Below are 18,630 nucleotides of genomic sequence, written 5' to 3'. Positions count from 1 at the left end.
GGCAGATCTCCACAGGGATGCCAAAAGGCACATTCCTAACACACAGGACGCTCCCTCTCCCCTGCCAAATTTCAAATCCTTGCACCAATGCTTGGGAGTACTAGAGTTGTTCAAAGAAAAGGTCTTGAATTTTTTAACACAGGCAAAATAAGGTATTTTTTTCCTAGCCTTGATCTTGGAAAGAGCTGAACCATTTTAAAAGAAATGCTCAATAAATCAATCAATCCGTCGGCCTGAGGCAATCAGGTTCTTAAAAGAAGAATTTTAATTGAAGAAAAAGTAAAAGAATAACCTCTGTAAAATCAGGATGGTAAATACCTTACAGGGTAATTAGATTCAAAACAGAGAGAATCCCTCTAGGCAAAACCTTAAGTTACAAAAAGACACAAAAACAGGAATATACATTCCATTCAGCACAGCTATTTTACCAGCCATTAAACAAAAGGAAATCTAATGCATTTCTAGCTAGATTACTTACTAACTTAAGGAGTTATGACGAGCATTCCTGATCTGTTCCCGGCAAAAGCATCACACAGAAAGGCAGACCCTTTGCCTGCCCCCTGCCCCGCCCCCCCCCCCCCCCCCCCAGCTTGGAAAGTATCTTGTCTCCTCATTGGTCATTTTGGTCAGGTGCCAGCAAGGTTATCTTAGCTTCTTAACCCTTTACAGGTGAAAGGGTTTTGCCTCCAGCCAGGTGGGATTTTATAGTTTTGTATACAAAAAGGTGGTTACCCTTCCCTTTATATTTATGACACCTTTTAAAAAATTAAAAGCTTCATTAGCAGCATATTAAGCCCCTTATAGCCTGCAGAGTGAGGACTAGGAACTGCACGCACCCCTTGATGGTGTTTCAGTAACCATGGGCAAATATCTGACCTCCTTTTTACAAACACTGGCACTGCATGAGGCCTGACACAAGAGTGGGGAAGAATATACCTACAGACCCTCCATCAGGATTTCCTCAGGAGTACAGGACACATTTTTGTATACTCAGGAGCAGATCACCCTTAGACCCAACAAATCCTGCATCTTGGCAGGGGGTTAGACGAGATGACCCTTGTAGTGCCTTCTAACCCTATGGTTCTATGATTCTACCTGGAGCACAGCCACAGCTAAAATGGAGGGGCTGGACAGATGCTTCTTCTGAGTCTGGCCTCCATCTTCTCCAAGCTCTACAATGGGTCTGGTGAGACTTTATAGCAGATACACACACACACACCCCACTCCCACCTTCTCACAGGCCTCAGTCATCTTTGTCCTTCCCTCATGAGCAGTAGCACTTGGCTGTGTTGATCATTACCTCGTGTTTCAACGGCACTGATGCATTTTCTCAGAATGGTGAACCCTATCTTATCCAACTGTGCACCTAAAAGGAAAAACAATTTCAAAAAGTTTTAAGCACAATTAATAATATATTTGTCTTTTTCTCACCGATGGCATGTCTACACAAACACTACATGCAGCAAGCTGGGGTGTAAATTTACAGCGTTCCAGCATGCTTCACACCAACTCTCTGTGTGGATCCTGCTGCTATGCTCTAAACATTCCCTAATGTATTTTCACCTACTTCTGTTTCAAGCCACAGTACGTCAACGCAAACTAGGGAACTTTTAGCGCACATCAGCAGGGTCTACAGGACAGTTAGTGCGCAGCACGTTGAAACGCCGCAGATTTACACCGCTGCTTGCTGTGCCATAAGTGTTCATGTAGACATGCCCAAAGATACAAGGCCAATCTAGCGCTGCTTTTTTGGTAGAAAGTAAGATTGCACCTAACCCTACAGACAGGACCCACTCAGGCAAAACTGAGGAAGAATTCCAGGATTCTTTGTAAAATTTTCTAGAGACATTTTTCTTTTTATTTGTACAGAACCAATCCTGCAAGCACTTGCTACGAGGTATAGTGACTTCAGAGAGTCTATTCACAGTACTAAGTCTTTGCGGGATTTGACCCTTAATTAGAAACATATGTTGGCAGGAAAAGAATGTGGTTTAAGATTATTTAATGCAAAGCAAGACAGACTAATCCTAAAAAATTTTCAACTCATTGGAACACGTCCTGCAAGATCTTGAGTATTTGAATACTAGCTATATCCACTGCAGATTTTTAAAGGAAAACCCCAATTCTTAAAACACACCCATAAAACTAAAATGCGCATGGAGACTTTCTGATGGAAAACCCTCAACTAACAGCCAAAAAGACAATAACTGTATTTCCAGTCTTGTTTAAATAATCCCGTGATATTCCCTTTTAAAATAAAGTGAAAATCATATGAAGAGAAGCCTCATGTGAACTTGTCGTTTATTAAATAAAGGATATGACTACAATCAATTTTTAAGCTATATTTTTTAAGCTATATTAAAATATTTTAAACTTCGGGAGGTCATTTCAAGAAACTGGTTTATCAAAAATAATTATTTATAACTTTTTAGCTTTAAATATTTTGACAAACCTAAAAAATGGATCCAATGTCTCTTTTTAAAAAAGTATTATGTAGAATGAATAAAATCTAAGAAAGTTCACCCAATTGGAAAAGAGAGTACTCGTACAGAACACATTGCAATGCTTCTCCCCTATGGAATTCTTCTAGCATCCCCAACAAAGTATGTCCTACACAAGCCAAAAGATTTTTCCCACCACAGATTTAGGACATGTATGTGCATCTCTTCATGGCAGCTGATGAACGGGCTACCTAAAACATGATGTTTTCAAAAGATAATACTCGAGAACCAACTATCTTTGTGGCACTGTCTAAGCCCTTTTCTGCTAAATCAAAACTCATGTTACACAACCACATTTCACCTAACCATCTGGTCTTCACCTTCACTGTTGGCTTGCTCCTACACCATGAAATCTTATGGAAGTTTTCCCATCGACTTGAGTGGGAGCAGAATAAACCCCAGGATTACAAAGAACACATGCATTAACCCCTGAATCCAAGGAGAATAGTTGCCTTCATTGTTGGGACGGTGCCAAATTATTATGAATTATTGTGATTGATATGAATGAATGTGGTGAACATGAGTTTGGTATGGCTTGATACGTTTGAATTTGCTAGAGGATTCTGGGAGCAGGGTTCTCTTAGCATCAGACAGTCGGTATGGAAATTTATTGAGAGTGATCAGAGGCTCTATCTGTGTGTGTGATTCAAAATGGAACTTTGGAACATATCACCCAATGGCCAGCTCACCAAGTAAAGAAAATGCAAAAACACGCAATCAGTGAGGTTGGCACAGGCTGACCCGGGTCAAAATGACCCTTTAAGATGGCCCCACACGAAGAGCTCAAGTGAATGATTGAGGAGAGGATAAACGTCAACTGATCTTTGGTCTCTGTCCATTTTGCAGTCCCTTCTAAAATATTAATTAGAAAAACTAGTAATGAATAGGGCTCTAAAATATTAATTGCAATTAATCGCAGTATTAATTGCACTGTTAAACAAGAGAATACCAATTGAAATGTATTAAATATTTTGGATGTTTTCCTATATATATCTTGTATTCTGTGTTGTAATTGATAAAGTGTATATTTTGATTACAAATATTTCAATGTAAAAATGATAAATAGAAGAAATAATATTTTTCAATTCATCTCATACAAGTACTATAGTGCAATCTCTTTGTCCTGAAAGTGCAACTTACAAATGTAGATTTTTTTTGTTACATAACTGCACTCAAAAACAAAACCATGTAAAACTTCAGAGCCTACACGTCCACTCAGTCCTACTTCTTGTTCAGCCAATTGCTAAGACAAAAAAGTTTACAGGAGATAACGCTGTCCTCCTCTTATTTACAATGTCACCAGAAAGTGAGAACAGGCATTTGCATGGCACTTTTGTATGCAAATGACATTTTCCATGCTAGTGATGCTAGTTAAAAAAATAATGCATTAATTAAATTTGTGACTCAACTCCTTGGGGGAGAATTGTACATCCCCTGCTCTGTTTTACCCGCATTCTGCCATATATTTCATGTTATGCCAGTCTCGGATGATGACCCAACACACGTTGTTCGTTTTAAGAACACTTTCACTGAAGATTTGACAAAACACAAAGAAGGTACCAATGTGAGATTTGTAAAGATAGCTACAGCACTCGACCCAAGATTTAAGAATCTGAAGTGCCTTCCAAAATCTGAGAGGGACGAGGTAGGGAGTATGCTTTCAGAAGTCTTAAAAGAGCAACACTCTGATGCAGATACTACAAAACCCAAACCATCAAAAGTGAAAATCAACCTTCTGCTGGTGGCATCTGACTCAGATAATGAAAATGAACATGCGTTGGTCTATACTGCTTTGGATTGTTATTGAGCAGAACCTGTCATCAGCACGGACGCATGTCCCCTGAAATGGTGGGTGAAGCATGAAGGGACATATCAATCTTTAGCACATCTGGCATGTAGATATCTTGTGATGTGGGTTACAACAGTGCAATGAGAATGCCTGTTCTCACTTTCAGGTGACATTGTAAACAAGAAGCAGGCAGCATTTTCTCCTGCAAATGTAAACAAACTTGTTTGTCTGAACAAGAAGTAGGACTGAGTGGACTTGTAGGCTCTAAAATTTTACGTTGTTTTATTTTTGAATGCAGTTTTTTTGTACATAATTCTATAATTGTAAGTTCAATTTTTTATGATAAAGAAATTGCACTACAGTACTTGTATGAGGTGAACTGAAAAATACTATTTCTTTTGTCTTTTTACAGTGCAAACACTTGTAATCAAAAATAAATATAAAGTGAACATTGTACACTTTGTATTCTTTGTTGTAATTGAAATCAATATATTTGAAAATGTAGAAAACATCCCAAAATATTTAAATAAATGGTATTCTATTATTGTTTAACAGTGTGATTAATCACGATTAATTTTTTAAATCACTTGACAGCCCTAGTAATGAAATATTTCTGGGACATGTGACTCCTCTGAGAACAAGAGGTATAAATGCTAAGCAGAGTTAGTTCACCAATTAACATCTGAAGAGGTCTGTGATGCTGTAAGACAGAAGGTCTCAGGGTAGCCAACAACCTGCTATGAGGGACCTTTGTAGGACTTTTGAACCAGAGGGCCTTGAGGTAACCCAAGACCCTGCTTCAGGAGACATTTGACAGACCAAGTAACTGAGGAGAGGAGAGATGATAAGAGTCGAGTCTCCATCTAGGACTGGTAGCTACACCTGCTTTGTGTGCCAATCAAGATACTGTGTAAGGCCAACATAGTTACGGAGGGTTTATGCTTGGGGAATTGAGGCTTATTAGGAAGACGTACTATATAATCTTTTACTACTTGTGTAATCATCTCTCCAATAAACTGCTGTGCATTGAGCAAATTGAATCCGAATTTTCATTGGTACTTGTAACAATCTGCCCAGCTGTGGGCCATTAAATATCCGTTTCAACATTCATCACTACCTCTTTCTCCATAGGAAAGAGTAAACAATTAAAAAAATATCTTTTATAATGCCAGGTTATGGTTCAGATTTTGAGGACACACAAGTTTTGATTCTCACTGCTACATTAACTCACTACTCTTGCAAATCTACAGTATTTTATACTACTATATAAGCAGTGAGCCTTTATGCTGTTTTTATATATGTGTGCAATGTGACTAAGTTATGGTTTCCAATGCCGTATCGTTTAATTTTCTGATTTCCATACAAATATAATCTCAACCAGTAAAGTTTTGTTATGTTTAGAAGTAAGTTGTACCCTTAAGGCACTTATAGTATGAAATGAGTTGACATGAACAATGGGATAGTTTTTCTCAAAGCAGGTGTGAACTTAGACCCCAATACTGCACGCATCTATGCCTGTGCTTACTCCTGTGAGAGGAACCATTAACTTCTGTGGGATGATTTATATTAGTCAAGTTAAGCATGTGCATACGAGTTTTCAGAATTGGAGCCAAAGGGATTAAAATTGAGTTCTTTTTAAAAGTGTATAATCTCTTGTAAAACATTTTTATCTATGCATTTCAGAATTAAAATGTTAAATATTTTATATTTTAATATAATAAATTGATAATTATTAAAATATTAACATATTTAATATAATAAATATTAGTTTTAATAGTAGCTCCAGGTACTTACTTCCCTCCTGTCTTGTGTTGGCTCTATTCAAATTGTTGAACAGCTAATAGAAAAATACAAAAATTTAATGCTCTGCAGTAAACAAGTTCATAAGAACAGAACCAAGATGCTTCCTGCTTAATGCCAAACAGGCACAATTGCAGCACTTGATTGCTAACAAATACTGGGCCTCACTTGATACAGTACATTAGCCTAGAGCTGCTCGAATAACAATTTCCAGCCCATGGGGAATTCAGATATTTGACATTTGTGTTTGTTCCAAAGAGCATGAAGAGTCAAACTATCTAAACTTTTTTGGAACGACACATTTCATTTTGGGTTTGATCAACATTAAACTGCAACCACTTAAGCTGCCCCTGAGCCTTACAAGAGCTGTAGTTAAGGTGCCCCACAACCCCCCCCCCCCCCCCCCCCCATTTTTCTCTATTGGCAGACTCCCTGGCTGACTGCTGTGCATTCATGAAAGATGTAATCAGGCCAGAGAGCTCATCCTAGAAAGGACACTGGAGGCATGAGGCACTTATATTACATCTCCCTAGTGGCAAAATGGCAGCTGAAGTAGATGCAAATTTTAATGTCAACCCAACCGGAAACAACATTTTTCAATTAGATTTTCCAGAACTATTAGCAGCACAACATTATATATATTTAACTGCTGAATTCTATTGGGTAAATCAAGTCCTGGTGAATTATAACCGGAACTATTCACAACTTTAAAAAGCTTTTGCTATGATGCTGACAAAAAAGGGGTAACGAAAAGAATTTTTTAAATTCACAGGAACTATCTGTTGTGACACAGAAATAATACCACCTACTATCGATTCCCACTATTCTCGGCTTACAAACCTAAACCCTAGATCTGAATACTCAAATATAACAACATGAATAATCCAGTGCTGTATGCTAACTCTGCAACTCCATCCCATGTTTAAAGTATTTTAATATGAACCAAAAACAGGACAACTACTCAATCACGAACAGATTAAAAAATAAAATCATTTTCAAGTAAGACCTATTATTTTCCAGTGTACAGTACATTTTTAAGCTTATAGAAATATTGTCACATGACTGCTCATGCAAGTCTATTTGAATAGTTTAGATTGTTATCAGGAAAAGTGATTAAGTCTACACTAGCCATTACCTAGAATAGTGATATCATCATTGTAATGGAATCTATAAAATCAATTTTTGCTGTTACAAAAATGAAACACCACAGCTTCACCACAATCTTTACAGACCTCTATCCTGTGCTAATGTTTTATTTCACTGATACTCTCTTTCAGTAAATCTATCATTTTGCAGAACTACGTAATCCTGGCATATAAGCCCTGCAGAAAACATGATCATCATTACACTATAACTGTATGCAAAAAATAATCCATGTATTATATTCTTACAGCTTCTTTTCCATCCAAGGCTTCCATCCACAGCTTCCTGTCGTCCTCAGAAAATGCCTGCATGGTCACAGGAGTAACAGATCTACAGGAACACCAATAAAGGAAAATAACTATATTTGTCTTTTTATTAGCCAGTACATATAACATCAATTTTGCCTTTTTTTGAATGGCACTCCCATCACCATCACAAAATTCACTGTCCAAGAACAAACTTCTTTTTTGTGTGTGCTATATTACAGAACATTATTCACCCTTAATATTGATGTACTGAGAAATCAACTGTATCTCCAAAGTGAACAGCCATTCTGCAAATTAGGCAGCCAGAGAAAAAATAACAATCCACTTTAAACTACTTATTTAAACTAGAAGTTTGTTAATTTCACCAACAACTGAGAATTACTGAATTTTGTGAATTACAAGATATACAAGATTCAGAGTAACAGCCGTGTTAGTCTGTATTTGCAAAAAGAAAAGGAGTACTTGTGGCACCTTAGAGACTAACCAATTTATTTGAGCATAAGCTTTTGTGAACTACAGCTCACTTCATCGGATGCATGTATGTATGCGATGAAGTGAGCTGTAGCTCACGAAAGCTTATGCTCAAATAAATTGGTTAGTCTCTAAGGTGCCACAAGTACTCCTTTTCTTTTTAAGATATACAAGATATATAAGATCAGGGCTATTGTACAAAAATATTACTTTGTTAATTTATTTGAAATGTAGAGTTCAGTTTTAAATATTTGTGCCAATACTCTAGAGTATTCTAGTAAATATTCTATAGTACATTTTATAAAGAGTAATTAAGTCTTAATATAATACCTCATTACAAAATTCAGCTATTAAAATTTTTCTAACGAGTGAAGAAAGTCTGAATTTTGGGATGTAGAGATTAGTAAATAAATAGAGTATGAGGGAACTTTTAAAAATAAATAATTGTGAAGCTTATTAAAGAAACCAAATGCAAGGGAAGTTAACAGCTCCAATGAAGTAGGAGTAGTGATGCTAGTAATTACTTTCCTGCCAATTAAAAACAGTGTATCACATTCACCCTGTTAGGATATAGATATTCAGGCCTGTCTGTAAAGGCCTATACTCTAAGAATTTAGGTGTATTCTTATCACTTAGCTAGTAATAGAGGTATACAAGAAAGAATCAAAATCACTCTCTGCTGGTGTAAGGGCCTTCTCTTACTGTGACAGTCTGAGGCCCTGTGTTTAGGCTAAGGCCTTTGGCTAAGCAGCAGAGGCAGCCACAGGCTGGGAAGTGAATGGTCACAACCTCACATTCCAAACTAGTCACACTGAAATAAGGCAATCTGGGGCTGTTAGAAAGGTGATTTGATCTATCACCTCCAGAGAAAGGGAAGAGCCTAGAGGATGTAAAAGGAAGTTTAGTTTAATAGTTTTCTGTTCAGTAAGAACTCACTTATCAATAGACACAGCTGGGAAACCCTTATGTCTTTATAGATGTAGTTGTGAAATCCTCACTTCTGTATTGTTTTGTCATTATAGTTCCCACTTTGCTATTGTTTATTGGTGTGGTCTCTGTCTGGTTCTGTGATTGTTTCTGTCTGCTGTATAATTAATTTTGCTGGGTGTAAACTAATTAAGGTGGTGGAATATAATTGGTTAAAAATCATGTTATAACATGATTAGGATTGGTTAGTTAAATTTCGGGGGGGGGGGGGGAGGGGGGGAAAGAGGAATGGTAACCGGGACACAGATAAGGCTCTGTGGTGTCAGAGCTGGGAAGGGGGACACTAAGGAAGGAAACTGGAATCATGCTTGCTGGGAGTTCACCCCAATGAACATCAAATTGTTTGCACCTTTGGACTTTGGGTATTGTTGCCCTCTGTTCATGCGAGAAGGATGAGGGAAGTAAGTGGGTAAAGGAATAAGCCCCCTAACACACCCTGCCACTGAATACCATATTTATAAATATGATATGCCTCAATCCTTTTTCTTTCTGCCTTCCAATTACTGAACTAAGTTTTGGTTTTCCAAATTAATTTCAGCATAGCACTGTGCAGATAGGAATTATGGTGCCCTACTCCCTTGCTCAGTGCATCCCTTTGGATTACACATCAGGACAAAATACCCATACAATCCAAGGATTCAAGATACTGTAGTAAATGGAAGCTTCCTGCCTCAGATTTTTTTTTTTTTTTTTAAATTGTCCTTCCTCTGAGCCAATGCTAGACTCAGGGGAGCCAATTATAATTATGGAAACGAACTGCAAATGGCATAAACATTTCTCTTTAGATCTATTAAAGTGAGGGTACGATCACTGTGCATACAAGAGGTATCCTACTCTCCTGAAAAACACTGCTTCCCCCTAGCAGATATAAAAATAAACCATAAAAAAAAAGCCTTCTGCAGGAATTCATTAAATGTGTGCATCTTATACCCTTTGTGGCTAAATATAAGAAAATACAGATATGAATAGAAGAAGTAAGATGTGGGAGATGGAGGGAGAAACAGACTTTCCAGGGCTTAAACTGGACATTTAGTATTATTCAGTTTCAACCATGCTAAATGTACAAAACTGAATAATTCTGCAAGGAAAGAAAAGCAGGGAAATGGCTGAACTAGCAAAAGGACCACATAATATTTCAACGTCTTCTCTTATCTCCATTTTATCAGTGAAAGTAAAAACCCAGTATATCGCTTTTACATAATGCAAATGCTCCTCCTCTTCACTAGAATTACAAAAGTGAAGTGAAAGGACTAAAACACACTCTCTCCCCCACCCTCAGCAGCGTATCAAGAGAATCATCTGTGTTCTGTATTGGTACAAAGCTAGTCTAGGAGAGATATTTATTCCTTCCCCTCCTCCACAAAGGTGGTCTATATTTAAGGTTTCATTTCTTAAAATTTGCCACCACCACCACCACAAGTAGTTAAACTACTGGAATGTTAGTGCAGTCAGGGAACACAGCCTACACAAGAACTTCCGCCACTGCCACTTCTGGTGGAACCAAATCAACTGCTAATAATGCAGGGAAATAAATTTCTTGGGCAGGCAAGGTCTATTGCATCATCAGGACATAAGACTACAGTGATGAAAAGCCTCTTATCAGGATGAAACAGTGTACAGTGGGCTAGAATAAATCTTTTTATGGAGAAGTGTAGGTTTCACTGCAAAGTCAAAGAAGTGTGCATGTTGCAGACATATAAACAGTATGAAATAAGGAAATTTGTACTATCTGTCCACTGATCCTAAAAATGTTAAATACTCAAACTACTCACATCTTCCACTGTTACTGTCATAACAAGTACATTAATGTTTAACTATTTCTCAAGAAATTAGAGTACTTCAAAGCATTAAATAGATTCCCATAGCACAGACCCATTCTTATGTTGTGCATATTTGAAAGTAGAAAAGCATCAAACGTGACACGAGATATTAAATCAGAAGAATTGGTATGTAGTGTTGTTAGCGTGAGGCAAGTTTTGGAGCCCATAAAACCTACAGCTTGGATTCTGATAAGGATAAAGGACAATCACAGCTTTCTGATTAAAAGAAAATGAGAGTTAGTTTCTTGTTACGAGAGCTTTGAAAACAAACAGATGTCAACTGATTGCTAAACCTGAGACTCTTTCCTAAAAATCATTGGTCATTCCCTGTATCCAAAGCATGGGGACACACAAAACCCAGGACCAATGGTTAGTCTTCTGACTACTTTGGTGAGAGAGATGCCTGAGAAATACACAGCAGTGCTGTCCAGACTGCTACTAATGAAGCTAGGGCAGTTGCTAAGCCCCTACACCAGCTGAGACAGTGCCTCTACTGAGTAGCCAGCACAGCCTCCATCCACAAGGGATACACAAGAACATAAGAACGGCCATATTGATCAGACCAAACGTCCATCTAGCCCAGTATCCTGTCTTCCGACACTGGCCAATGCCAGGTGTCCCAGAGGGAATGAACAGGTAATCAAGTGATCCATCCCCTGTCATCCATTCCCATATGCTGGCAAACAGAGGCTAGAGACACCATCTGGGTCCATCCTGGCTAATAGCCATTGATGGACCTATCCTCCATGAACTTATCTAGTTTTTTTTTTAACCTGTTATAGACTTGGCCTTCACAACATCCACTGGCAAGGAGTTCCACAGGTTGACTATGCATTGTGTGAAAAAATACTTCCTTTTATTTGTTTTAAACCTGCTGCCTATTAATTTCATTTGGTCACCCCTAGTTCTTGTGTTATGAGGAGTAAATAACGCTTCCTTATTTACTTACTCCACACCAGTCATGATTTTATAGACCTCTGCCATACCCCCCCTTAGTCATCTCTTTTCCAAGCTGAAAAGTCCCAGTATTATTAATCTTTCCTAATATGGCAGCCATTCCATACCCCTAATCATTTATGTTGTCCTTTTCTGAACCTTTTCCAATTCCAATATATCTTTTTGAGATGGGGTGACCACATCTCCACACAGCATTCAAAAGGTGGACGTACCATGGATTTATATAGAAGCAATATGATATTTTCTGTCTTCTTATTTACCCCTTTCTTAATGATTCCCAACAGTTTCTTCGCTTTTTTCACTGCTGCTGCACATTGAGTGGATGTTTTCAGAAAACTATCCGCAATGACCATTTATTCCTACCCTTTGTTTCCTATCTTTTAACCAGTTACATCTCAGTACCACAAGAGGCAGCCTTGTGTACCGGTTACAGTGAACAGGAATTGGTTCAATTTTGCAGGGGGAAGATGGGTATGAAACATTGTTTTGCAGGATCAGCCAAACATGCTCCATTCCGGCTCAGTGGCAATGAGTACACAAGACTGAAGAATTTGAAGAATTAAGTTTTCACACCATATGCCAGGTTAGAATGGCATTAATTGGCAAGCTCAGGGAGTAAGTTGGATGGCCTAGAAGGAAAGAGCTGCAAAAGGGCAAAGTCAGAAAAATGTTAGAGAAATATCACAGAAAGTGACAGATTACTCTGTGCATAAGGTCACAAAGAATGCATCAGTGTCACATCATCAGAAGACTTGCCAGAGTGACAGAGAATGGCAAAGAGCAAAGTAACATTTTAAAAAATAATCCAGCTCTGATTTTAAAACATTTTTCTAGAATCTATGGATTTCTCCACACTCATGGAAGTAAACAGAGAGTTAGGAGTAAAAACTGTAGCTTCCCTGTGACCTGGTAGGGTATTATAAACATGTTCCACCCTGGCATAGGGCTTAATAAAGATGACAATTTGCATGTGTCAGAGACAGACAAATGCAGATTCCATATTAACCACTAAATCATGCTGAGAGCCCTGCAAATCATATCCACTTTATATCCGCAGACCATTTTTGCAGATCGGATGCAGATACAAATTTTGTATCTGTGCAGGGCTCTAATCATGCTGATTAATAGGGTGTTACAGACACAAGGCACACTGGGAAGTCTCTACCCCAGGATACCCAATGATGCATCAGTGTAAGGGAGTTTGGGTTATATTTGATCATCTCATCTGTAAAGCTGACCTCCAATATGCAGTTTAAATTTAGTATTTTGGAGCCTGAAACCCATAACTGGGAATTGAGACTCTCCTACATTCCAAGTAGCATTTCGTACTAGACCTACTCCAGTTCAGTGCAGAGAGAGAACTGATTAACCAATGGAATACATCTTGATCAAAGAAATATTTTTAATCACAATGCCTTCTAAACTGGATTCTCCCACCCTCACACTGAATGAAGACCAGTTGAGGTGGAAAACATAAAATTTGACATATTTTAAAATATTAGATTTATCTGATAAGCAAAATGAGTACACAGTTTCCTGAGTTTGAGATAACCCAGTAGAACGCAAATGGAATCACACAGGAGAGATGGCTGCAGCACTGTATGGGATGTATCATGCCCTGTAATGAAAAATTAGTACAGTAGAACCTCAGAGTTATGAATACATTGGGAATGGAGGTCGTTTATAACTCTGAACAAAAAGTTATGGTTCTTCTTTCAAAAGTTTAAGACTTAACATTGACTTAATACAGTTTTAAAACTTTATTATGCAGAAGAAAAATGCTGCTTTTATCCATCTTAATTTAAATGAAACAAGCACAGAAACAGTTTTCTTACCTTGTCAAATCTTTTTAAATTTTCCCTTTTTTAATAGTTTATGTTTACCACAATACTGTACTATATTTGCTTTTTTTGGGGGGGGGCTGGCGGGCAGGGGAGTCCTCTGCTGCTGCCTGATTTTGTACTTCTGGTTCCAAATGAGGTGTGTGGTTGACCAGTCAGTTTGTAACTCTGATGTTTGTAACTCTGAGGTGCTACTGTATGTTACTTTTATATTGCCTTTGCATCCCATAATAAGAATAAATTGCCTGGTTCTAACTTAGCCAAAATGTAGCTTTGTAATATACCTTTCATTTCAGCGACCAGCATACAACAAATCACAAGAAACTGTAATTCTCCATGGGCTTCTTCCCTCTAATGTTGAAGTAACAGAGAACCCAATATTTGGTCTTTTGGCCATTAATGCATGGATAATCCATAGTGACCCTTGTCTTCCATCACAGCTATATGTGCTTCAAATAAGGTTACAGCCACCACTTTATCATTATTATTGTACACATTCCTAGCGTGCACAAAGAACCATAGTGCATGAGCCAAGAAAGAATGTATTTCTTTTATGCTTTTTCTTCCAAGTGAAAACCTCAGGCAGTGCGTGCATTTGAAGGTAGATTCTTATTGCCTCATAACTTTGGATAATTCAAGCTAAACAATAAGCCAGGACTGCCTCGCTTGGATATTCCTCTAATGATGATTTCCTTGCAGGAAGCCGTTTTATTACTATGCATCTGAGATCCTCGCAAGGAGAGGCAGTATATAAAACCCAAGTTATTATTAACATTTACCCTGATGCTTTCTTTAGTGTATTTTACCAGCTTACCTGTCTGCAGCTTCTATGTCAAAACAGAAACGCCTGTCTATAGTATCCATATTTCTTTTGGTACAGAATGTAAGGAGGAAAACGTCCCCGTCACCCTATAAACAAAGAGGTTTTTTTATATGCTTGATGTAATAACAAAACTGAAATCCAAAGCTTCTGTAAGCCAAGTGATGAAACCTGAATATGATAAACCTATATTAAAGTAAAAGCAAAAGCTGGACTGAAACTGACATATGCAATGGAATTCAGTTATGGATGCCATTCAGGTCTTTAAAATCTAAACATGTTACTGCAGAAGCCTCAAAAACCAAGGCTATTTTATACATTTTATACATCTGCAGCAATACAGTGCGTCTTTTATTTGAAATTTTGTAGTTTAAATGAATAAAAACACTGTAAAAAAAAATCAGAACGTTGCACCCATTGCAACATCAATGCAGACATATTGTAAGAGAAACTTTCACTGTAACATTTTTTCCCAGACGTGGTAATATTCCAAATTCCACTTTAAAGGGCTACAATTAAAGTAGTTAGGACAAAAAAGGGACCTACAGTACCATGAAATTTGCATTTTATAGCAGGTGTTATCTTCAAAATCCACTGTGTGTTCATAGCACATTTGCAAACTCATCCATACAGCATCCAAAAATCAAATACATGAAATAAACTGTGACTGATTTTCAATAAGCTGCTATATGAGGCACTCTCCTGTATCAGAACATGCAGCCATTAGTTTTGTGTGGTGGGCAGTACGTTATGCATTTTAATTAATTTTAATATTTCTAGGTGCATGAAGCTTTGGTTTGAAAGAATAAATTACACTGTGCGGTTCAAGAAGGGGAGATCTTCAAAAAAGGACAAATGCCGGACAGAACAACAGGTCACATTTTTTGGCTTAGCTGCCTTGCTGGTGTCTCTTTAGAAACTTTGTAGTGCATGATTACATATTTCAATAGGTTAACTAAAATAGCCTATTACAGTCACAATAAGTTAGAGTGTAAATTTACAAAAGTGCCTACATGACTTAGGAGCTTAAGTGCTATAGACTTCCAAGAGCACTTAAGCTTCTAAGTCATGTAGGCACTTATGAAAAAAATTTTCCCAACACATTTAAAGAAATATGTTTTACTAAGAATGATGAAAAGATCCTCCTGTCTACCAAGCATGCATGGATATAATCTTCAATGGAGGTCCAACCCCTGAGGACTATTAAAACTAAACAGGGCAGGATGCTGCATTTGCAGGAAGATTGACTGGGAGATCTAAAATGCCTTTTTCATCTTCAAATTTATTATTTCTGTAACAAAAACATATTTCATTCATACTAATGCCATCACTGAATGCCAGGCCCTGAAAGATGCTGAGTGCCCTCAATTTCCAATCACTTCAATGAGAATTAAGGGTTCAGCCTCCAACAGAGGACTGACCCCTGAATGTTCTAGATGCTATCAAGGAAAGCTTAAATTATTTTTCTGATTGTCCGTGCAAATTGCATTCCATTTTAAGAATTATCTAAAAGCCTCCTAACCTAACCCCTCCTCCCCCCACCGCCAGCTCTCCTGTCTACGTGCCTTGGAAGAAAAATTTGGATGGAGAGTATAAGTGAGAAACCTAATGCAACTGTACTGTCTCAGTTCACACTTGGATATAATCAGACTAAAAACTTTAAATTCCCTTAGTGAAAACTACACATGAAAGGCACATTAGGTGTATTTTAGCTCTCATATGTTTTCTACTTTTCCAACACTAAGCAACTAAAACTTCTACAGAATCCTTATCTATTAAACCATTCCATTATTTTAGCTTAATATCATTAGAGGGCAAATTGTGAACTGCATGAAAAATATATTTGACATATCTTACCTAACATATCCTCTCATTTAGATACAGGGCATGAAGAAGTATAATGAAATGTACTTACAATTTTCCCTCCTGACCTGTGTTCAAATGGGATCATGGTGAACTTCTTTGTTTCCTTCCTATACATGCAGTAATGTTTTACCCAACTGGAGCCAAATGGGGCAGGCCCTTAAAGAAAAATCAAACCATTAACTATGTCTTATTATTTAAGATGTTTTGCTGCTCTTCCCATGTTACAAAAATCTACTTAACCTATCATTACATTCCTAAATGTATCAAGTTACAAAGTCGAGCAATATTGCTGTCAAATCATAATAAATGTTAGCCTGTGTTTAGTGATCTGTACTCTCCTGCATTATGTATTCTATTCTCACTGATATTTACAATCTAATGGAAAACAGCTCTTACTAGATGCATCTCCATCTTACCTCCTTCACTGCTAGACAAAAGCATTTTTGCCCATACAGTTGCTTACAATGAAATCAAGGAATTTCAGGGCACATTAGGTGTGCACAGAAGCAATTAAGCAGTAAACTCATCATATAATCCTAGTTCTAAAACAAAATGCTGTCTGATACATCATTATATACAGGTAAATTCTGCTTATCCAACTACCTGGAAGTGAGGGTATCCAGAACTTTGGATAATCTGTTTTGAATAAGTGAATTTGAGTTCCAATATGAATTTCAGATTAAGAGATACAAAAACAAATTTTGAGTAACTTGAATTTGGCACATTTAGTTCCATAGATATTTTTCACTCTATCCAATGCAAGAAATGCCAGCAAGTCAAACACATACCACAGAATACTACAACATGGCTCATGCTCACCTGCATCTTTTAGAAGAGAAACTGGGCTCTGGTCTACACTATGAGTTTAGGTCGAATTTAGCAGTGTTAGATCGATTTAACCCTGCACTCGTCCACACGACGAAGCCATTTTTGTCGACTTAAAGAACTCTTAAAATCGATTTCTGTACTCCTCCCCAATGAGGGGATTAGCGCTGAAATCGACATCGCCGGGTCGAATTTGGGGTAGTGTGGATCCAATTCGACGGTATTGCCCTCTGGGAGCTATCCCAGAGTGCTCCACTGTGACCGCTCTGGACAGCACTTTCAACTCAGATGCATGAGCCAGGTACACAGGAAAAGCACCAAGAACTTTTGAATTTCATTTCCTGTTTGGTCAGCGTGGCGAGCTCATCAGCAGAGGTGACCATACAGAGCTCATTAGCACAGGTGACCATGCAGTCCCAGAATTGCAAAAGACCTCCAGCATGGACCAAACGGGAGGTACTGGATCTGACTGCTGTATGGGGAGACAAATCCGTGCTATCAGAACTCCGTTCCAAAAGACGAAATGCCAATATATTTGAAAAAATCTCCAAGGGCATGATGGACAGAGGTTATAACAGGGACCTGCAGCAGTGCCGCATGAAAATTAAGGAGTTCAGGCAAGCCTACGAAAAAACCAAAGAGGCAAACAGCCACTCCAGGTCAGAGCCCCAGACATGCTGCTTCTATAATGAGATGCATGCAGGCCGTTCATGTTGAGCTATTCGCGTTTGGCTGGCAGGGATCTTTCCTGATACTAGTCACGCGGTGGGAGAAGGGGTAAAGTAATCATCCCAGAGAACTGGGGCGGAGGGGAGAAAGTTAGTTGGGTTTGTGCTGCACGTTAACCCGAAAACCGCAGCCCCTCCTTTTAAATGGCCAACCCAATGGGTGCTTGGTATGGGAAAGGAGGGCGCTGCTGTTTGAAACAATTCCCACATGTTATGACGGTTGAGGAAGACGAAAGACTGTGTCTTACCATGGCTGCCTGCAAGCCGAATTCTTTTGCCCGGCCCTGCGTGTGTGTTATCTCTCACACCAAACCAGCAGGCCCTCAATATAAGAGGCAAAATGCGACCTTGTACCGAAAGCACATGTGGTATGTAATGTTCACTGCTTGGTTCACCGTGAAAGAGTCTATCCATTGTTATCTAAAATGTGTCTTTTTAAACACTACTCTCCCATTTTTTTCCTCCCGCAGCTGCAAATGTTTCAACGCTCCCCATATCATCTCCATCCCAGAGGCTAGTGCAAATAAGAAGGCAAAAAAACCCGCACTCGAGATGAAATGTTCTCTGAGCTCATGCAGTCCTTCTGCACTGAAAGAGCTCAGCAGAATGCGTGGAGGCAAACAATGGCAGAGTCCAGGAAAGCAGAAAATGTACATGAAGACAGGCGGGATGAGCAAGATGAGAGATTGTGGGAGCAGGGGGAGAGGTGGTGGCAGTGTGATGAGAGGAGGCAGGATGCAATGCTTAGGCCACTGGGGGATCAAACTGATATGCTCCTGCATCTGGTGGAGCTGCAGGAAAGGCAGCAGCAGCACA

At 38.5% G+C, this 18,630-nt stretch overlaps 1 protein-coding gene across 3 annotated transcripts in view; it reads right to left on the bottom strand.

The window, feature by feature from the left end:
* Positions 1–18,630, bottom strand: part of ARHGAP10 (Rho GTPase activating protein 10) — a 259,765-nt gene that overhangs the window by 104,851 nt on the left and 136,284 nt on the right. For all 3 annotated transcript variants that reach the window (XM_048847264.2, XM_075127725.1, XM_048847266.2), the window contains 5 exons: positions 16,311–16,417; positions 14,390–14,484; positions 7,482–7,563; positions 6,085–6,127; positions 1,301–1,366 (listed from right to left, as the gene is read on the bottom strand). In XM_048847264.2, the coding sequence (XP_048703221.1) occupies positions 1,301–1,366; positions 6,085–6,127; positions 7,482–7,563; positions 14,390–14,484; positions 16,311–16,417 (393 nt within the window). The remainder of the gene's footprint in view (positions 1–1,300; positions 1,367–6,084; positions 6,128–7,481; positions 7,564–14,389; positions 14,485–16,310; positions 16,418–18,630) is intronic.

Source organism: Caretta caretta, chromosome 4 (assembly GCF_965140235.1).
Source record: "Caretta caretta isolate rCarCar2 chromosome 4, rCarCar1.hap1, whole genome shotgun sequence".
Lineage (NCBI taxonomy): Eukaryota > Metazoa > Chordata > Testudines > Cheloniidae > Caretta > Caretta caretta.
This window is presented reverse-complemented; position numbering and strand designations above follow the sequence as displayed.